At 39.2% G+C, this 23,590-nt stretch overlaps 1 protein-coding gene across 1 annotated transcript in view; it reads right to left on the bottom strand.

Annotated features, from left to right (window-relative positions):
* Positions 1 to 447: 447 nt before the first annotated feature.
* RAB11FIP2 (RAB11 family interacting protein 2) overlaps positions 448 to 23,590 on the bottom strand; it is a 44,787-nt gene continuing 21,644 nt past the window's right edge. The window contains exons 4-5 of the mRNA XM_053310925.1: positions 13,606 to 13,651; positions 448 to 5,033 (exon numbers count right to left, since the gene is read on the bottom strand). Coding sequence (XP_053166900.1) covers positions 4,806 to 5,033; positions 13,606 to 13,651 — 274 coding nt within the window. The 3' untranslated portion in view covers positions 448 to 4,805. The remainder of the gene's footprint in view (positions 5,034 to 13,605; positions 13,652 to 23,590) is intronic.

The following is a 23,590-nucleotide window of genomic DNA, read 5'->3' as shown; positions in this document are numbered from 1 at the left end:
CTTGGGCAACCATAACAATATATACAAAATACATTCTGGTATACTCTTGTATGAAAAGGGATGTGCACACACCATGACTATTCAATATTCTTCATTGTATAGCCATCGAGGATGTGCAGAACGTTTCGTTCTCAGAATGGTCTGCCTTGAAACGGGCCATTGGGAGTGTTCTGAGCTGAAACAGAATGCCCTTCAAATGAAGGGCTCGTTCCGTCAGAACAACTGGCTCTAGTTCCTTCAGAACAACTGGCTCGACTCGACTAGCAGTTGTTCTGACAGAATGAGCCCTTCATTTGAAGGGCGCTACGTTTTGGCTCAGAACATTCAAAATGGCACGTTTCAAGGCAGGTTGTTCTGAGCTCGAAACGTTCTGTATACCCGATGGCCATCATCACATATGATAAATCTTGACATGAAATTGAACAAATATTAGAATGACAAGACAAGTGGCTGAAGTGCACAGTGGCATTTTATTGATGTCTTGACATGCAACGGCGATTGGGAGGAAATCTAAAATTAAGCATACAATTTTTATCAAGTAAAAGGTTCAAGACTACAAATGCAATCAAAATAATTGTTCATGCATTTCATCATTCTTCACATACAGTGCCACATATGCTTATAAATTGTGACTTTGTTTTCGAAAAAAAGTGTTTACAAATGATCAGTCACTGTACAAAACTAAAATAAGCCTTCTTTCCCCACACCAAAAAGACATGCTCACATCTTTTGTAGACTTGCTATACGATTCTATAATGTACAGCATTTTACTGTCTCAAATAAATATAATCTGGAACTGTCTGTGCTGAATAAAGTGTTGCACCATTTGTAACAGATTGAACTCTATATACAGCAGATTCCCTGAATGTAATCTCAAAGATCAAGTGAGGGCCAATAACGTTTCAGGCACAAGTACCTCAACAGAATAAATCTGAAAATCTTAAAACAAAAACACCAGCCAATTAAAGTGCTAGAACAATTGCATATTAAATACTGCCAGTAACTGTATCTAGACTTAGAGTCTATTAAGACACACAGATATAGGGAATTCAAGAATACAAGTTGTGTTTCTGCACAACCTGCTTCTTATGCTCTTGTGAATCAATTTTTTGGATATCAGGGGAGAAAGGGTTTTAACACAACCTAGCAGGTTTTTCCATCTAGCAAGACTGTAATCCTTTATCAATTTGCTTTGAGAAAGCAAGGACCTCAACATACATTTTGAAACACAAACCTTCAGTTCTTTCCTTTCTATAACATGGTATTAGAACGTAGGTTGTGGGGAGGACTTCATCTACATTAAAATTTTAAAGATATAATTGAAAATAATATCCCAGTACAGCAGTAAGTATACTTAAGACATACATTTTATTTCTTTTAAGAATCTAGTTGAACAAAGAGCATGGGCAGGGAGGATAACTAATCACCAGAATGCTTAATTGAATATATGACCCCATTCATAAAAACCTTCAAATACAAAAGCAAGATTTTCATAGCTGAAACTCTACAACTAGCCCTTCATTTACAGCCAACAACAATAGATATAACTAAGTATAATCTACAGATAATTCTACATTCATTGGTAAGTGGCAATCAAGCTCAAAATAAAAGCAGCAAAACGTAATATAAATATCAAACATTCTTTTTGATGACAGTAACTTATCAATTGATATTTACAACCCTAAAAATGACCTTATACAAAGTAAAATACATTCTGCTGTTAGGCAGTGCAGGTTAAAAGACATATTTCAAAATAAGTATGATTGCCAATCAGCCCTTCATCCTAATATTTCAAGAAAGATCCACAAGACTGTGTGAAATGTGTGCACTTCCAACAATGCCCATCTGTGAAATGGATAGTATGGGGCATGGGAAGATGGATTTTGAAGCTCCTAAACTACACAGCAGAAGGTATTTATGCTGAGGATGTGTGGAATATTCTTGTAAGTAGTGTTCTATTCTAAAATAAATATTGTATATGGCTTAAAGAGAATTCCATAATCTGAAAACATTCTTAAAAGTGGAGTGTGATCCCGCCAAAGTTGATCCAGTGCAGACTGACCTTGCATACTGCTGAGATGGCACAGGTTCAGCAACCCTACTGTCATAGGCAGGAATGTCTACAAAAGGTACAAGAGCTGAGACTTGGTTGTTGATCTGGCAAGCCTATCTTTATACAAGGCAGTGCTGTTCCTCATGGTTGTGTACTAAACTATAGGCATATGATATACTCTAGATCTAGAGACCATAAACATTTTAAATCATATGTAACTAATGTATTTCCAGTCCATCTACCTAAACACAAATTACGAAGGGTTTAAAAAAACAAAAACACCTTGCACTGTGCCTACTTTAGTTACTATAACTTTTCTAAGATGCATGACATGCCCACTTCCAAATTACAGTTAAACACTGGAAACAAAGAGGTGCTTTAACTCACTTGTAGGGCTAGAAAGCACATGAAAACTCTTCACAAAGTTTTCAGCTAATGTTACTAGCTCTGCTATGTATATCAAAATTCCTATAGTCAAGTATGCATTTTTGATCTTCTGCATTAAGATTCTAACAATAATATGTGCTTAGAATTCTGTGGTTTTATGCTCTTCTGTTTTACTGGAAGAACTCATTGAAGAGTCAGGATGAACTTGCATATAATGGAAGTTCAAACTAAACAATGGCCCATTGTTTTCCAACATCATGGTTGGAAGTCATTAACTATGGTACTATGAAGCATCTGTGAACTTTAAACATGCAAGGGCTTTTAAAATACATTCTGGTATAAACACTGAAATTAAACATTATTTCAAATGCAGAAGTTAACCTTAAAAAGCAAAGCATAGTTTAGCATGTATCCTTTGGCACTTAATATGCTAGAATAAAGTGAAAGCATTTTGACGGGATGAAGACAAAAAGAGATCCATGGTTTTCTTAAAATAAAGAACCTAAGATGTTCAGACGTTCCAGAAAAAGCGACACTGTACTCATGTACAGTCTCCAGATAGTATGCACGGAAGTCCCACCACCAGGCTGGGGCACCAAGAAGCCTCTGTCACCTACGTTGTTTCTGAGCAGGCAAGCGCTGTAAGCTTGATGAGGCCCGTTTCTGACAGAAGGATGGGACATGTGGCAGTGTGAGGCTTCTCAGTGTATCAGTGACAGGGCAAGGCTTTCGGGCAACACGAGTACAGGGCCCTTTTTTGTAGTGTCGGAAGAGGGCTATAGCAAGATGTACTCATGTTTTGTTATTTTCCAAAGCACTATAGAGGAAATGGGCGGAGAACCACTGAACCTAAATGGATCTCTGTCCATAGCACAATATTCTACTTAAGAATCAGAATTCTCAGTATATTTAGGAATACAAGCATTTCCACAGCCCATATCTTTTGGCAGCAATTCTATTGCATTTTCGTTACAAGAGGATTTTGATTTAACAGAAAGTTTGTCATTCAAAATCATTAAAAGTATTCTTTATAATTCTAAAAAAAAGAGGAAAAAATACATTTTATTCTTCAGTTTCCTTCAGGAAAATTCTCATGCTAGTGTTTGAGAAATACATGTTAAACAAGCAAGAAAAATGCATCAGCATCTACAAATAAAAACCCTTCTTCTAAACATCCCATGTGCCTTATATCCAAGCCTATTTTGCATTTCACACTAGCAAACACTCTACTTAAGTTCTGTATAAAGCAAATTAAAATAAATACAACCATCTGATTTCTGGTACACAAACTTTCCCCCATGGCAGTGTTTTCCGTTAGAAATTGCATTTTGCCACTATGTAATAGAGACATGACACTACACGCAAATGTAACCTAGTTAGAGACATGCTTAACAAAATGCATCCATCACTCTTAAGTAAAGGACAATATTTGATCTTGACACAAAATATTTTTTAAAAAACCCTTCAAACGATTCAAAAGCCATCACCTAGATTGTTAAGGACTAACAAGTATACATAATTTGTATGTTCTGTTTAGGCATGGAAAGATGTACAGGTGGACATATTACCTTTCCCTACTATGATGTCCCTATCAGCCTTATCTCTCCTAATTCATATAAACTTTAAACAAATGAGGTATTAATCACTATCTTTTGTTTACTCAATCTTAATGTATGCTTGAATGCTTAAACAAATGGTATGCTGTATGCTTATGCACAAATTCACCTCTGGTTACTTTACACAGAAGTTTCAGTAACTTTCTACTTGCTATTTCAAAAACCCAGATTCCTTAACTCAAGATTTAGAAGCACAAATTTAATTGTTTCAAGTACATTCCATTCTGGAACCAATATTGTCAATCTTAGGCAAAGACACGATCTGAGGTTTCCTCTTTTTAAAAGCATGTACTGGTGGTTCCTAATCATAACACGCTAACAATAAAATCTCACATTATCACATTTTCCTTCATGTTTAGAGCTGCAAAACACATCCTGCTTGGGCTTGTGCGCATCCACTTTGACAGCATGCTGTAACATCAGAGAGATTGATTGAAGTGCAAAGTAAATATTCAAGTAAGTGCATGGGATCATAGCTCTACAGTGGTGTACAAAATAGCTATAATGTAATATTTAAATAAAAACAACCCACCTGTACATGTTTAAGCTAAAAGGAATGTTTTATGGCAAATGGAATTCTTATAAAACATTATATAGCTCATACACACAGGGACAGATTTGGCAATACCTGTCAATATTTGGAGTCAAACTATCTCTCAGGATGAAGAGAGTGGATAACAGCAATTAAAATATAAAAATTTTAAGCAGTCCATCCTGTTACAGAAATGTCATGGAGTGTTGCTATTGGCTTAGCTTTTGGAAAATTTGCCAGCTCGCCGAGAAGGTTCATATGGCACTCTAAGAATACTGGGAGTTTCTTCCATAACTCGCACAAGAAGATTGTCAATGTAGTCCTCAAGTTCACGAATATGGTTGTCCTTCTTCTTAAGTTGTTCTTTATGTTTCATTAATTCCTGTAAGATCTCTTCGTATGTAAGATTACGGTAGCCTGCAGCAGCATCAAAAGGATTTCCATCCTAGAATAAAGTTTTTTTTTGTTTTTTAAAAGTTATAGAATCTGAAGCGTTATATTTTTCCACTATAATTACAAGAAGACTGGGCATTAATCAGATACCTCATATGGGCATTCCTGTTTAAACCATCATAGTGCTTGGCTATACTAGGTCATGCGCCACAACATTTTTTAAAATAGTTAACAAAACAGAGAAGGTGGTGGTATTGGCAAAGTTGTTTATCTAGTTGAGATAATTTGTGATTACATGAATCATAGAATCGTGTGTGTGTGTGTGTGTGTGTGTGTGTGTGTGTGTGTGTGTGTGTATATACATAAAAGGGTAATTTTTATAGTGTTCAAGTTTCACTGGCATTTTAAAGCTCTAATATGCAAGCTTCTTCCAAAGCTGTTCAAGTATAGGAAAAAGGCTGTCTAACCTAAATCTTCTGCCTCATTAATGGAATACCAGATAATACTAACTATATCAAGCATTGCTCCTGTGCAACTGTCATGCTCATGGAGTTTAAGAGCAACACTCCAAAGGTCTCAATCATCATGAATGACTGAGTAGTTTGCTGTAACAGAACCCTAATTATTAAGACCCTCTGATACAAATAAATGCTGAAAGAGATTGAGAATACAATCTAGTGTTCTGTGAGCTGACATGAACCAAGGACTAATTTTTATGCTACAACTGTCATGTAGAAACTGCTGGAAATTCTTCTGCATGGTGAGCGGCCATTACATTTGAGATCCGTTCCCTATGTAGATCCCACACTGCATGCATTTTCCTTGAAACTTGATGTTTGTCCAGTGCACGTGTGGTTTAGCTAGAATAGACTATGTTGAGGACAACTGCTGCCATTGCTCCTTTTTCTAAATACAGTTTTGTTAAAACAATTCAACCCTAAACAAGATTTCTGATTTGTGAAATTTTACTTCTACATAGTCCAAATTACAGAGCAATCACAGTCCCAGGAGAGGATTGCAACCATTAGAATGATTTTGCTGATTAATTCTGGCAGCACTTCAGTAAGAAAGGGATGAGAAATTGCAGCAAAATATAAATACTGAGGAATTTACAATACAACCAACTTTTCAAGCTCTCACTGTTGGTCTGCAGCAAAAGCAGGAGCAGATTGTAACAGAGATCTAAGGGAAACAGACCTCCATCTGGGACCCACAGTGCAGTGTTATTAAGTGAACATTTCTCTGGAATACTTCCCACTTTCCTGGCAGAAGATGCTGCAAGAGAACCAGTCTATAGTTGAAAAGAATCCAAAACGATTAAAATGGATAATAGATGTGGTTCAAAAACATTTCTTGGTTGCTTCCCAACAGTGAGATAATTCTTTTGCAGTTTTGCTTTTTAATGAATGTAGGCTCTATTTTAAGATTTGTCTGCATCTATCACTTTCTATATTTAAATAGCAACTTAGGACTAATTTATACATGCATGTACCACTCAATAACTTGCAGCTGAATCTGTGAACTGACTCCATTGAGAGGTTTTATTTTCAAGGTGATGTGAAAGTTCTGTTTGGGGATTCATCTGCAATGGCTATTTCCAACATACACATATAATTTGATGATGAAAGTAATCAAAAGATGAATACACATGCTTTCCCCCCTTTTGAAACAGTTGTTTTATGAACAGGTTTAAATTGAAAGAAAAATGTTAAACATGCGTTTAAAAAAATTAAAATAGCTAAAACTAACCAGCAGTGCTTTAAACAAAGAAGTGGGCAGTAGTTCTACAAATATCTACTTGATCACGTTCCAAACATTTCAGCTGCTGAATGATCAATGAAGAATGATAGGTCAAAAATTTCCACGCAGTTTGAAAGCTCAAGAACATTCTTATCCCCACCCCACTATTTCTGTCTGTTTTTTGTCTCTTTCTAAATGTGAACCCCCCCTCCCCCAGGTTTAATTAAATGATGTAAGAGAGAGTGTGCATCCCTCCTCTGCCTTTAAAAAAAAAATATTTTTTTTTGGTGGCTCATCTCTGCCACTTTACATGCCAAGCCTCATCTACCATGGGAATGTGGAGAACAGAACTGTGTAACCAAAGCATATCCAAAAACTACTGTTTGAACTGCCTTTCTTTTACAAGTCAACCTTTAGGAATGCAGCCAAGGATTTATGTAGCTTCTTAAGCCTTGTTTGTCTAATTACCCATTCTAGTCCTCCTGTGGCTGTGATACAAAAATCAGAGCACTTGGATTTAAGCAGATTTCAATGGGACTAAATAGACTGTAGATCAGGCTGTTTATGTTCTTTTTCCAGACTGCTTAATGTGTGTTAACATTTATATTTTGAGCAAAGAAATATAATTGTAACACAGCACTTTGCTGGAAAGAAGGACCTATTAAAACTGACCTGCTGATCCTGCATACAGAAATTTAAGCTAGTCTAGCAAACAAAAATATAACAATTGTTGTAGTCCTTTGTGATGAGTCATACTGAAGGATGCATTTAGCTGATCTGAAAAGGAATCTATGAGTCAGGAAATAACTGGATAAAATAGCATGGAATGGACATAAATATTTTTAAAATAATGTGGGGCTGGGGGAAGCTTGTAATCTTCTACTGTGTGTGAAAAATAGCCAGTGTTATCTGTTGTTGCAACCTCAAAACAGTCCTCAAACAGGTCCACTAGTAGAAAACAGTAACCAAGCCTCTACCAGGAGAGCACAGTCAGAAGTTCAGATCCGGAGGCATAAATAGCCAGCGTTATCTGGTGTAGCAACCTTAAAACAGTCCTCAAACAGGTCCACTAGTAGAAAACAATAACCATGTCTGTGCCAGGAGAGCACAGTGAGAAGTTCAGACACCTAAGGCATAAAATATTTGACTAGTTATTATCAAGCCTCTAATCAAACTTTAAACTTGGATAAGATGACCTACATTGATGCTTTCTGTTTATATCTGAAGCATATAATTAAAGAGGATAAGCACTGATGATTTAAGGAAGCATACCACATCAGATATTCAGGAATTCAGCTGTACTCCTTCTCATTTCAATACTCTCTCTTTATACTTTGCCATCTATCACATTAAAATATGCAGGTGGCAAAGTTGGAATAAGGCCTTATGCTGGTCAAAGATCGTAATAAATATTGATTGATTGAATAAGGCTAATTAGAAAGGGCTACCTAGCAACACTAGGTATAAATGCTACAAGGTAAGCACTCCATCACCTGTTTGATTTTTTAAGCTTTTGGCAATAACTTAATGCAGAAATATTTTAAAATTGCTTTACATTCAGGAGATTTAAATCCAGTTTTTCTCAATTACCTCAACTCAAAAATGTCCACATCCATACATCCAGTAGGGGTGTGCACATCTGGACCAGACCCGAAATGGACTGGGTGTTTGGTCCGGCACCCCCTCGAAACCTTCCCGCCCCAGTTTGATCCAGTCCGGGGTGGCGGGGTTGCAAACACACACACACGTCTATGTCTGTGTGTGTGTGTGTGTGTGTGTATACACACACACACACAGCTTACCCCTCTGGGGGAGTTGTTGGAGGCGGGGGGGGGCTCCCATGGAGGTTCCCCCTCCTCCCACCAGCCTACCTTGATGCCTATACTGGCCAGCCAGCTCTTCGGCCCATTCGGGCTTTCCACCTCCGGCGCAATGGCCATGCCTGAGCAATTGGCCTTTGCGTCACCCAGGCCAAAGACCCGGCTGACCAGTATGGGCATCGAGGGAGACCAGTGGGGGAGGAGGAATCTCCACAGACCACCCCCCCACCTCCAACAACTCCCCCAGAGTGGGTAAGTAAAAAAGAAATTTTTTTTATTTAAAAAGACAAGAAGTCCGCAACCCCCGCCCCGCACTGAACAGTCGGACGGTGTTCAGTCCGAGGTCAGACCAAACAGGGGATGGTTCGGTCTGATCCTGAACGGTTGAACCGAACCGGTTCAACGTCGAACACATTCGACGTTGAACCTGTTTGCACATCCCTAATATCCAGTACTTTATATATTCATCTCTTTGGGAGAAAGTTAAAGGAAGTTGTAGATTACTGCTTGTAGGGCTTGAATTCAAAGCCCAATCAATTGTTATTCATTCATCTGTACTTATTTTCTCCCAACATTACAAAGGAAACAGTTTTAATAATTACACATTTGATGTATTAGTATACAAGTGCACATACATGTGCACACCCTCCCCCATATATTGTACAAGAATAAAGATCTGTCAGATTTCTAACCTATAAAATAAAAGTTGGCAGCATTCATAGTGCTTTTAATTATAATATATTATATCCCAGATGGTTCTGCGTGATATATCTTTAAGATGTTCATTTGTGCTCAGACCATATGCACAATTTCAAGCAAAGCAACCACGTGTGTATGCATAGTCTGCAGTTATTGAACACAATATGATTTTAGTACTTAAAATGGAAACTTGGGCTGATATCCAGACTAACAAAGAGCTGGTGCTACAGGGAAGGGGGGTGAAGTTTACTGAACTACCCTTCCTTCTGAAGCTCACGGTGGCTCCCAAAAATGTGATCCTTAGGGAGATATTTTTGAGACGCACAGTGTGCTTTAGAGGGAAGGAGAGATTGACAAAAATTCCCCATCCTGTAGCACCAGTGTTGTATAAGCACTTTATTAGTATGGATATTAGCCATTTTATGTTTTGTTGTATGTGTGCAACAAATATGTTGTTGCTTTCCAATAATATAGCTACCTTATTCAAGATTCATGAAAGAACAAGGGGAAAGGTAAGATTTCAAATATATAAACATGGAGAGAAAGCCTTGATAGCCAAATATTATTTGGGTACAAACCGATAGTCACAACTACTGGGGGAAAGGAGAGATAAGACGACAACTTGGCATTCTTTGATCATCTGTTTATTGTTCTAATGAGGAACTTTGCTCTGGGAATATAATCTAAGCCACTTTCACATCTCTTGTCCTACTTTTTTCATCTCCCTTTCATTTCTTAATTAGGCTTTAAAGAGCTCTCACTGCCCTTTCAACTGGCTACTGCTCCTGTTTAAATACTGTTCATTCAGAGACAGGTGTTGGCACCACCAGAGCACAAGGCATATAAACTTAATTACCAAACACTGCATCCAAGGGAAGAAAAGAAATAACTCATTGGAAGAAAAATATTACTTAAAACTACTTAAAGAGTAATCTTGTTACAGCTGAATTTTTGCCATAGTTGTGTTTCAAACTTAACATATAAAAATAGTGGCTGGAAATAATGCAAGTTGCACCACAACGAGTGATCTTGCGACAGCAAGCAGTAGCAGAACAGCCCTTTTGCTCAGCAATGTAGGCATATGTCTTAGATCCCCACAAAGGTGCAATGGTTCAAAACTACCCGCATTAGGCTGCAGGACATGTCAAGTAGTGCCCTCTACCCTATAAAACAAGGGTGGACAAACTTGGCCTTCTAGCTGTTGAGCTACAACTCCCATCATCCCTCACTATTGACCACTGTGGCTGGAGATGATGGGAGTTGTAGTTCAACAGCTGGAGGGCCAGGTTTGCCCACCCCTGCTATAAATGTATCTTACATGAAATGAGTTGGATTCAGTAACTCTCCAAGTAACATAACGGGTAGCTTATTCCAAGAGGGAACGGGGCCACAAAAGAATTCTTTTATCACCTTGAATTTCTCTAAACAAAGTTAATTACTGTTAAAATTCTAACTCAGCCTTTATTAGCAATTCATCATATAATTTTGAATATCATGTTACAAATGCACAGAGCTGATTAAATTGATATTATAGACAAAGGTTACAATTCACTAAAAGATTACTAAGGCTGCAATTGTACATACACCTAGTGAACGTAAGCCCCAGCAAACTCAGTGGAACTTATTTCTAAGTACGCATAGGACTGACCTGCCAGTCCTATTAAAATCAATGGCACAAAGTGCACAGTTAGATCTCAGTTCTTATGAAATTTGTTATAATTAAATTTCACTGGAATGTCCCAGAAACTGCAATGTTAGTTTGCAATGATTTTTATATTGCTTTCTTTTAGAGATTAAAGATGATTTTTTGGTTGATTTTTAAATTTTTTGGTTGCAATACTGTAACAAGACTGCTTAAATCCCCAAATCAATAATATATGCAGTAAGTTCTTATTTGGTTTTCACATAACTAAGACTCACCAAGTCCAATGGAACATACTCCCATGGAAGTGTGAATACAACTGCAGCTTATGCATAGAACTGAAGCAATAGCATATTTTAAAATGATTAAAAACCAAATATTTTAAAGACCTATCCCACCTAGAGAACAGAGTCTGACACCACTACGTTTCCAAGTAAATGGGGAGGGTTTCAGTTTTTGTTTTGTTTTTAAGGTTTTCACGACAGTGGCTATTCTTCTGAGTTTTCAGGGTCAGATAAATATTCCAACAAAAACGAATTCAAGCCTTTGAGAATCTTTTTATTGTTCATGAGCTTATTTGTTGTTTATATTACCAACCTTACTATATTTACTTATCTACTTAGTGCTCTCTCTCTTGTTTAACCCTCCTAAAACATCCAATAAAGATTCACAGGATTTAGATTTGGGGAAAACTTTTTGAGTTCATTCTCCTCCAATAAACCGGTTAGTTAGAATTAGTGATGGAGAAATTCTGTCCAGTGAGACTTGAAACTGGATTAGAGAAAACACCCACAAGAAAAACATCATTCCTCCCCAACTCAGAAAACTGTTCGCTGTTTTCTGAGTCTGACTCTGGCACACCTCCAACCATGTCACTGGGAATGTGACAAGGTCCAATCTGATCCCTCCCACAACCCAACACAAATACTCAACACCCTTCTTCCTCCCCATACCACCTACCTCTCTGATTTACCCGTTTCATAACTCCAGTGCTGCAGCAACAGAGGACCAACTCTGCCCCTTCACAGGCTGCAACGACTGAATAAGATGCAGAGAGTGCTGGGAACTGCAGTTTCCCCAGCGTTCGTGGCCATGGCAGTAACACTAGAAAAAACAACTCCCAGAACTCTTTGCATCTGGCTCACAGTAATCACAGCATCAAGGGAAGTGGGGAAGACAAAGAGCTGCTCTTGCTACTAGTCCTAAGAAAGATAAGTTGAAAAAGAGGGGGCTTGGAGGCAGACATTCAAGGCTTAAGTTTCTGTCCAACTCAGATTAAAATTTGAGCTGGGGAAGAATATTTTAGGACATAATGCGTATCTCACATTGGAGGCAAGCACAATGAAAATATCAGATTTAACTTCTAAGCTACACTTGGATCAAAATTGGCAGCATTACTACTTTGAACACGTTATTCAAAGTCCAATACAGCCCAATAAAGGGCTGTAGCAGCAGTAAGTGTAATGCCCACTAGTGCTCCTATATAATCTGTGAGCGATACTACATTAAGCCAGGGGAGTAACTATAATAGGGCAAGGGGAGACAGTTTTCTGGGGGCCCACTGCCTTGGGGGGCCCCCAAGAGGCAAATCACATGACTGACTCCCCCAGCTGCGCACCCGCCCTTGCTTCCTTCAGTTGTATTCATCCTCCGAAATTTATGTGAGGGTTAAGACCTGGAGCTACCAGAACAGCTTGTCTTTCTCTGGTACCAGTAAATGACTTGCGTCGTCCACAATTTACAAAACCTTTTAAAAAATAATTTAGGATGATGTTCTATTGTGGCACATAGGTGTGTGTGTGTGTGTGTGTGTGTGTGTGTGTGTGTGTGTGTGTGTATCTATATCTATATCTATATAAACTATGCTTTTTGTTACCACTATTCAACCTAATTTAAGATTACTTTATTTCATTGGCTGAGGGGGGGCATTTTAAAATCTTGTCTCTGGGCCCACTCCAACCTTGCTACACCCCTGCGTTGAGTTCTGGCTGTTCCATCTCAAAAAGGATATCATATAGAAGGAAAAACTGCAGAAAAGGGCAACTAAAATGACTACGTGGTTGGAGCAATTTTCTGACAAGGAAAGCTGAAGCTGCATAGCCGTTTAAGTTTAGAAAGCAAGCAAACTAAGGTTGGGATTTAAATGTGGCTTGTAAAATTAGGAATGAAATAGAGAGAATGCATGGATAATTGTGTTTCCCCTTCAAGTAATAGAACTATGAGGGTCAATGAATAAAATTGATCTGAAGTAAGTCCAGGATGGACAAAAAATGACCACTACTTCACAGATTGTGTAATTAATTTATGAAACTCACTATCACTAGATGTGGTGATGTACGGCAGCTTAGATAGCTTTTAAAAAGGATTAAATAAATATATGAATGATAGGTCTATTAAAACAAATTAGTCAGTGTAGCAAACATGTTCAAAAGCAGAAAACGTCTGAGTATCAGATGCTGAGGATCAACAACAAAGGAAGACTATCATCTTTAAGCCCTGCTTATGATGTTCCCAGAGGCATCTGGCTGGCCACTGACACAAAGTATTGGACTAGATGGATCCTTAGTTTAATTCAGCAAGTTAATTCTTACGTTCATGCATAGCATGCAACCACATTAATGTTTCCAATGCCTTTGAAGAGGAACATATTCAAAATCTACAAAGATTTTTAAAAAGGAATAAAAAGCTATTAACTGAAAGAGTTTTAAAGGACAGTCACTTACCATTGCTTTCCTGAGGTTTTCAACATTAGCAGGATTCACATTACAACTAGAGAAACAATGAAAAATATATTATATAGCATATACAATTTCAAAATAATTTATGCTTTCTTATTTTTTTCATATACAGATATTAATAGAAGTTCAAAAAACCCAATACTAAAAAACTTCTTCCAAATAAAAAATATTTGTAAGTAATATTAGGCAATATTTTATCTACAAGGAATAGTCAAGAACCTTAGATGCCTTCTGGATTTTGTATATCTACCGAAGGGTATGTAGAAAGATAAATCCAAATATATAAAGAAATTTTTAGACCATCTGTAAGCAGACTTACCCCCAACCCTGCCTCAAATAACCATACAGTATATAACATCAAGCTTTCCCTATTACTGATGTTGACAAAACATCTCTACAAAAACTAGCCAAATGAACTTTTGGGGATCAGCGAGCATTGTATATTTAGGCAGTAAATATATTGGCAATGTGCAGTAATATTATGCTGAACACAAATGAAAACAAGATGCAGGAGAAAAGAACCAGAGTAGATGTGACCCATTCTCTAACGCTCATAAACTGGCAAAGCAAGTAGCATAAGTAAATACCTAAAGGTGGACAATTCACTTTCTATTGTGAGCTGGCCAACTGCAGTCCCTCCTGAGCAAAGGTCTGATAGTGTCAAGTATGAAATAAAACTACTACTATTTTAAATTCAACACTGGAGTCTTCATTTGAAACTAAGTTATTCCGATATCTACTTTGTAATATACTCATTTATTGCTATTTCCTTAATTCACAGTAATAAAAGTTAAATGGGTTTAAGAATTTTTATTTACACTGTATGACTTGACCACTGGGAAACACTACAAGCTAGGCTGAATGGCTTCCAGTTCTTAAGGACAGAGTATATTTCATCCTTGCTTCCCATAGCTTTTAAAAAATAACCACATTTCTGATTTTCTTTCCAACTATGAGAGGCAGTAAGTGACTATTTAAAATTATCATACAAAATGAAACTTGAGATATCCATCACTCCATGAAACCCATCAGACTTGCAAAAGGCGTGTCTGATGAACTGTAGGTGATGTGAAGGGGAATGAGACCTCTCCCAGTTGATGCACAGACCAATGAGGCCATGCTGTAGGGTAAGCCTGAGTACAAGTCTTGAGCTAAAGTCATCAGGAGCTAATTGTCTACATATAAAAAGACCATCACTCACTCTGTTCACAGGCACACTGCCACTACTACCAACATTTCTCCCAGACTCTGGGAGTTGTTGAGGTCCCAAATGGGAGGGCAGCACTGGTAATGACTGGCTTTAACTATGAAGTGTAGGTACTCACAACGGCAGGGCCATAGTGAAATATGCAAGTAAATGTCCTTCAGATCTATGAGAGGGCCAGTCTTTCTCACTGAAGAGTGTGAAATAATCGACAGTGGGATCACCACTTGTGAGGCTAAGTACAGAGAGAAAAACACCTAAAGCCACAACATGAATTCAAAGTTGTTGTGCACACATTATACTGTGGGCATGTTATGTGCTCACAGTTGTACAGTATTAGAAAAGAACTGAGTGGAAGACAACCCTTTCCCCTTTTAGGCAGGGCATAAAGCTCTAGAATTTCCCACAGTTGCTCTGCACAGGCACATATCCCCCCCCCCCACCCCACACACACTGGTGGGGCTACATAGAAACTACAAAGAAGAAAAATAAGAGGTGGTGTCAATAACACTTTCTAGGGGTAGGGAAGGCAACCACATGTACATCTGAGGTGATACTACACTCCAGGACGTTTCCATTAGAAGCCAAAACAGATACTCAAGCCTATTGAGGACTGGTTCAGGTAGAGTAGGATTTACCAAAATGATTGTTCCAGCTGGGAGTCATCAGAGTCAGTTGGGTTCCAATCCTTAGAACAGTTGGAAGACATCGTCTACCTTCTTTCAGAACTCATGGCCTCTGGCTGAGCTAGTCAGTGGCAGCCAGAAGGAAGCCCTACACCTTGACAAATAGTTCTGCAAGGCTTGCTTGTTAAAATTCTGGCACAATATGCAGGAGTCTCCATCATGTTCTCCACTAAGATTAAGAAAAGGTATGCTTGCCCAATGTAGCCACTGCTTCTACAATATCATCCTTTTTTGAATTATAGCTGTCACGGTATAGGAAGACAGGAACACAAGAGAAAAAGAACAAACAGGATGTTGCCCTACTGTAAAAAAAACACAAAACCCAACACTCAATAACTAGGAAAAAGGTGATAAGAATGGAACAAGAGCTCACTGAGGAGAGATCTCTGGAAAGATTGTGTCCTGCTGCTGTCATGATGGTCAGAAGAAAACTGTGGAAGAAGATGCTCAGGACATGCACAGATAGTGAAATCTCTCTTCTTGAAGGGGGTGGGGTGGGGGAGAGGAGTACCACCTCTGGCTGGAGCTCTAGAATGACCCATATGCAAAACGTTTCGACTCGAGACAGGCCATTTTGAGTGTTTCAAGTTCAAAACAAAATGCCCTTTAAATAAAGGGCCTGTTTCAAGCTTGGAACAAAACAACCCAGTTTTGATTCAAAAACTATGATGTTTGGAGCACCATTTTCGAGGCCTGTTTTTCCCTTACTGGCACTGGTTTTCCAATTGGCTTGTTATCTCCTTATTTTCTTGGTTGGCTTGTTATCATATAAATCAAGTGTTGTCATGGGCAACTGTGCCCTCATTGGCTGGGGGGAGGGAACACAAAAAGAGGGAGATTCAACATGTATTAAAAGCAGAGAGGCAGAGAGAGCCCTTACAGTGCGCCTCTCTTAAAGAGGATACATCAGAAAAGGAGGAAGGAAGCACCTTTTCAGGTTTCCTCAGCACCAAGTATGTTATGCTATTGCTGCTATAACTATCTGGTTTTACTGGATCTCAGATTGACAGAGACAGAATTTGGGTGCCTGCCTTCCTTGAGTTGTGGTTTGTGAGATAGTGTTTTGGCAAGAAATGGACAGTAGCAGCTCTCTCTCTCTCTGTAATATTTCTTGGGGACTGCTGTGATCAGCTTCATGTCCGGCCTTGAGACCAACTTGTGCTTCACTCACTGCTCTTCAATCTGCATTGCAAGGGGTACTCAATCAAAATGTGGCTGAAGTTGCTCTAGTTGAGCTTATGGCTATGCTTGCTACTAAGGGTACTGCTGTGACAGCTGTTTTAATATTAGGGAGTAAGGAGATAAACTGTGTGTGAGACAGCAACTTCTGCCAATGAGGTTTCTGCAGCACAGGCACGGTGTCTGGCAGTGGATTCTGGGTCAGTTATACTTTTATGGCCATTTTTGGACTCTGTTTGAAATATGCCTTCTATGTTGTGAGGGGCAGATTCCTTTTTACTGTGTGCTTCTGTGGTGTTTTTCAAGGCAGGGTTGCAAATTGCAGTGCGAAACTTGTGTGCAGGCACACTGGGAGTTCAGCTTGTTCCAGTCATAGGAAACAATGGGGAAACCTGAAACACCCCATTCTTCCCCATGGATAGCTCATATGGACACCAAAGTTGATTGGGTGGTAGGGCATGATGGGTGCTACCTACTACCCAAGTAGGGATGTGCACAAACCAGTTTGGCACCTCCTTTGGGAAGTACCGAACCAACTTGGGTGCTTGCAACCAAACTGGTTTGGTGGGGTGGAGAGAAGTTTCCTTAAGAAGCAGGTAAGCAGATCCTTACCTGCTCTGCTGCCGCCTGCTGCTTTTCCAGCTGTAGCACTTGCATTAGCAAAGACTGTGGTGGCTGTGGAGCTATTCCCTGCAGCCTGTGTGTGCAGCATCGGCATGCACATTACTGCCACACCCAGAAAAGTGGTGGCTGGCAGCAGAATAGGCAAGGACCTGCTTTTTAAAGAAAGAGCTCCCTGACCCACTAATGCCTGCATGAACCCTTTATTAACATCCCTACACCCAACCCACAAAGGAAAAGGGGAAACCGGCAATTTTAAACATAACTTTACTTTCCCCCCAAACCCCCATAGGATGGTAGGTAGAACCTATTATGCCGTACCACTCAACTCACTTTAGTGTCCCTAGGAGTTACGCATGGGGGACAATGGGATGTTTCGACTTTCCCCATTGCTCTCAACGGCCAAAACACTCAAAATGTTTCGAGTTTTGTTCCGTAGAAAGAACCAGTTCAATCGTTTTGACAAAATGTTTTGGCCATCTGCATTTTGTTTCGAGCTGAATACAAAACACAAAATCCATTTCATGCACATCCCTACTTAACAGAAACTTTGCACATACACATGTGTGCATACACACAACCAGTGAAGGCAATTAGTTTGAAGTGAGACGTATCAGCAAATAGATGATAGCCAGTTCTGGGTTGTTGTTCCCCACTCCCCCATCAGATCCAGGAACAGTAGTGTCTGCTTATGAGCTAAATGGGGAAGAACAGACTGCAGATCAATCCAGACAAGACAGAATTGTTGATTGTTGGAGGATCATATCAGCTGGGGATGTTGGGGTTTCAGTGGTGGCCTGGCCATGGCATGAAGTACATTTTATCAGCCAAGGCTAACCCCTTTTCTCTCAGCTGCAGATCTTGCTACTGTCATTCATACTATAGTTACCTGTCATGTTTATTATTGCAATACATTCTATCTGGGACTGCCCCTGAAGATGGTTCAGAAGCTTCAGCTGATGCAGAGTTTTGCAGCCTAACATTTAGGTTTAATAAGTACATTCAATGAAATTAATGGGACAAGTAAACTTGTCCCATTATTTCAGTAAGACTGCTTATGAATAACCATCTGGACGTAAGCCAGTGACTGGAGTAGCCTGTCTAATAACTGCAACATTTAAATTTGTGTGTACATATGCATACCTATAAACACACAAATGTGAGTGTTGCAATTAAGGAGACAGGCGACTATAATCACTTGCTCCTATCCAACAAAGTTACTCATAAGGAATGTTACTGAAATTAATGGGAAAAGTAAACTTGTACCATTAATATCAATGGGAGCACTCAGTGCCAATTTTCTGAAGCCTGTCATTCAGGCTGAAGAGAGGGGCTCAGCACATAGCCAGCCAATCAGGGTATAGGAGGAAGGTCTCCACCCTCCTCCCTCTCCTTCTGCAGCAGACACATTGCTGAGGATACACTGTTCCCCAATCCTCAGATGGGGAACAAATAGTGTGGTTGCAGTGTGGTAAAGCAAGAGGGCTCTGAGTCCCCCTGGAAATCCTTCATGTACCGCTAGGGGTACTAGAACTCCCTGATGGGAACTCTCAGGCTTGGCCAATGAAGACAAAACCTTTATGGCAACCTCTATTGGTAAAATTTCTGTTTTGCTACTAATGTGGGCCGCTCTGCCCATGGAGAACCATCTGGACACTTCCTCCTTTTTTTTTTCTTTTTTTTGCCAACTCGTGAAGACCTGGATGTTTCAGCAGGCTTTTACATCTGTCTTGAGTTAAGATGGAAATGTAATGTAAACTATAATTGTGAAGTATTGCTTTGTGTGTTTAATGATTTGAGTGGATCTTTTTTGATGTAATACATTTTTAGTACGTTTTATGAATACATCTTAATATTCAGTACTAGAAAAGTGTTTTTATTCTTAACAATAATATGGCACTATACGGCGTACAAAGAATTGTGATGATTTCTACTAATTCCTTGAATTCAAGGGATCATTCATTCTGAGATGCAAGATATAGTTTCTTACGAGCTAGCAAAACAGAAATTGCAAATCATTTTTCCTCCTCTCTCAGAATGACTATCGGAAAATTCACAGGGACAACTCTAAATATAAAAGCCTTAAGATATGTTTTGGCACTTCAGATACACTCCTTAGTATAATTACCACTATCTTTGCATTGCTATTAATTGTGCAATTGAAATAATTACAGCATAAATTAAATGCCTTTTGAATAGCAAAGAAAAATAAAAAGATGCCCTTGTAGAACATACTTTCTGTTAACAGTTTACATATAAAGCAAAATTTGCCTTTAATAAAGACAAGATTCTAACTACAATTCTTTAATAAGATAGTTGCTTGGATCAAAAGATGAGTAAATTTCATTATCCTGGATTATTGAAATTACTACAGTTTGGATTGTTCTATTTCAGTACCTGCCATTCAAAAACCTATGTAACTCATATTGATGACATCCATTCACTACTTTAGCATACTTCTTTTAGAGAGAATGGGATTCTTTTATTGAGAGAATGGGAACTGTGGCTAGTTGATGTAGAGCCCCATCTTATGTAAGTTTACTGATAAGTATGTCCTATTTAAATCAACAGAATTTGCTTCTAAGTAATCACACTAAGAAACAGCTGCTAAACATGCAAAATAAATTTTGTAGAAACCTTGGGCATTGATTGTACTGTAACTTCCTCTAAATGGAGTAAGAAGCAAAGCTATGTACACAGTCATATTTCAATATATATCAGATTAAGCCTGCCTTTAAATTAGATTCTGAAGGCCTAAGAAGATCACAGAACTATTCAGTGCTATGAAGTTTAAATGATGGGTTGGATCCAAAACATTGTGAATATAAGAAAACATAGTTCTTAGAACTATTCTGCAAATGTGTACAAACGTGCAGTGCTAGAAGAAGTAAATTCTATTGCACTTCTCATGTGCAAGCTATTACACAAGTGGAAGAACATCTTAAATGAAATTCATTAGAGACAAATGCCAACTTCTGTACTTAGGCCCCCCAAAAAGGGAGGGGAGCAAAATAAATGCACAGGTATAGAATGGGAGAAATCTGGCTTTGCAGCAGGACTTGTGAAAGCATTTTGATGTGCAGTTGCAAAAAAAAAAAAAGACTAATGTGATTTTTGGGTGTATGAACAGAACCACAGTTTCCAGGCCCTGAGAAGTAATCGCTCACTTTTATTCCGCACGAGTCAGACCTCATCTGGGATATTGCATCCAGTTCTGGGAACCACTTTGCGGAGGATATAAACATGTTGGAATGGGTTTAGAGAAAGGCTGGTCAAGGGTCTGGAAAAAAGGCCCCATGTAAAAGGCTAAAAGTGTCTAGCCAGCAAAAGGAAAAAAACCCTAAATGATAGTACTCTTCAAATACCTGCAGAGCTGTCATGTGGACGAAGTCAAAGATTTGTTCTCTGCTGCTCCAGAGGACAAGACGAGAGGGGATAGATTTTAGTTGAACATTAAGAGCAGTTTGACAACTGAAACAATGGTTAGGCTCAATCACCTGGGGATGGCTCAGGCTCACTCAGGTAATCAAGCAGAGGCCCAACAGCCATCAAACTGAGGCCCAACAGTTGGGGCTATAGTTTTGAATCTCCCGCAATGAGCAGCGAGTTGGACTAGATCTACGAGGGACCCTACAACTCTGCGATGATGATGATGATGAGTTCGATTTCTATACCACCCTTCCAAAAATGGCTCAGGGCAGTTTACACAAAGAAATAATAAATAAATAAGATGGCTTCTGTCCCCAAAGGGCTCACAATCTAAAAAGAAACATAAGATAGACACCAGCAACAGTCACTGGAGCTACTGTGCTGGGGGCCAGTTACTCTTCCCCTGCTAAATAAAGAGAATCACCACGTTAAAAGGTGCCTCTTGGCCCACTTAGCAGGGGTTATGTGATCTTTTGCATTTTTTCCCTTGTCCAACAAAAGAAAGGTATAAAACAGCCCTCCAGTGAACAAGTAAAGAAGGGTACCTCAGGATCAAAACCAATATTTATACAAGTATAACTTAAATTAGAGGAATCTGACTGTAATGTGAGGTGTACATTTGTCATATGATTAGAATAAACTGATGACTTGAACACCCCATAGCAGTCACAGGTTCCAAATCATCCTAACACAGAAAGCATTTGTTATAGGATATTACTTGGCACCAATTAAGAAGCAGGTTCATGTTATCATTCCCATCCATTTCTATGCCACAAAAATGCAGTCATGAATGAAAATAGCTCAAGCCTTAAAATAAAATATATGCTTGACAAAGAACTATTTTCTTAATAGAAGTTCAATAATCCCTATATGAAAGGAAAACATTCTTCTTTGCTCCTCTTTGACAATATAAATTGAAAAAGTATATACTGCTTTTCAAACAAACAAAAAGTTCTCAAAGAGGTTTGTACAGCAAAAGAAAACAGAAGATGACTCCCAAAAGGGCTCATAATCTAACACACATACATGAGACACCAGCAAGAGTCCTTGGGAGGGACAATGTGATAGGTTGAACAGGGACAGTTGCTTTCTTCCTACTAAATATAAGAGAACCATTTATAAAGTGGTGTACATTTGAGTCCTCCACAGAAACCCTGTGGGTGACAATAGTAAAGGGTGCCTGTCAAGTCGATTTTGATTCCTGGCGCCCACAGAGCCCTGTGGTTTTCTTTGGTAGAATACAGGAGGGGTTTACCATTGCCTCCTCCTCATGACATGATGCCTTTCAGCATCTTCCTATATCGCTGCTTCCCAATATAGCTGTTTCCCATAGTCTGGAAACATACCAGTGGGGATTCAAACCGGCAACCTTCTGCTTGTTAGTCAGGCATTTCCTTGCTGCACCAGGTGATAATACAAGGCCTGAAAAGAAATGTGCTACTGGGGATGTACTATCACCCTTCGGATCAAAATGCTGACAGTGACTGGGAGTTACAGTTGGTATTGGAACCAAACAGAGAGAAGGCAACCTTGGACTCAATCCTGAGTGGCACCCAGGACCAAGTACATGATGACAGTGTCATGGACCCTTTAGGGAACAGTGACCATAGTGCGATCAAATTCAGCATACATGCAGGGAGAGAATCACCAAAGAAGTCTAACACAGACACTTTGAATTTCAGAACAGAAAACGTCTCTAGAATGAGGATTATGGTGAAAAGAAAGCTGAAAGGGAAAATCAGGAGAATCACTTTGCTCCAGAACGCATGGAGTTTACTCAAAACCACAACACAAGAAGCCCAGTTAGATTGTATACCCAAAAGGAGGAAAGGTACCACTAAGTCCAGGAGGATGCAAGCATGGCTAACAGGTAAAGTCAAGGAAGTCATAAAAGGGAAGACTTTCTTCCGAAATTGGAAGGCTTGTCCAGGGTTGATCCAGGAAATTACAGGCCGGTTAGCTTAACATCCATTCTAGGCAAATTGATGGAAAGCATCCTCAAGGATAAAATTGTAAAGCACATAGAAGAACAGGCCCTACTGGGAGAGAACCAGCGTGGCTTCTGCAAAGGTAAGCCTCACAAACCTTTTGAAGTTCTTTGAGAATGTCCACAAGTGTGTGGATAAGGGTGATCCAGTTGACATAGTATACCTGGACTTCCAAAAAAGCTCTTGACAAAGTTCCTCATCAAAGACGCCTGAGGAAACTTAGCAGTTATGGGATAAGGGGACAAGTACATATGTGGATTGCTAACTGGTTGAAGGACAGAAAACAGAGGGTAGGGATAAATGGAGATTTTTCACAATGGAGGGAAGTAAGAAGTGGGGTCCCCCAGGGATCTATACTGGGACCGGTGCTTTTTAATTTGTTCTTAAATGATCTAGAAGTAGGGGTAAGCAGCGAGGCAGCCAAATGTGCAGATGATACCAAACACTTTCAGGTAGTAAAATCCAAAACGGATTGTGAGGAGCTCCAAAAGGATCTCTCCAAACTAGGGGAGTGGGCGACAAAATGGTAAATGCAGTTCAATGTTGGCAAGTGTAAAGTGATGCACATTGGGATGAAAAATCCCAACTTCAAGTAAACATTGATGAGATACGAGCTGTCGGATCTGAGCTGTTGGTGGGCCACTGTGTGAAAAAGGATGCTAGACTAGATAGGCCTTGGGCCTGATCCAGCAGGGCTGTTCTTATGTAAAGGTGTCTTTTTACCCAGTTAGCAAGGCTATACCATGTCTTGGGTTTGAGCCTGACAGGAGTGCTCTATAGAGAATGCTCTACAGAGAAGATTCCATAAATAGTAATATGCTATGTTAAAATTGAAAAAAACAATTGTAAGGTAAGTAAAGGCA

Source organism: Hemicordylus capensis, chromosome 3 (genome assembly GCF_027244095.1).
Source record: "Hemicordylus capensis ecotype Gifberg chromosome 3, rHemCap1.1.pri, whole genome shotgun sequence".
Taxonomy (NCBI): Eukaryota; Metazoa; Chordata; class Lepidosauria; order Squamata; family Cordylidae; genus Hemicordylus; species Hemicordylus capensis.
This window is presented reverse-complemented; position numbering and strand designations above follow the sequence as displayed.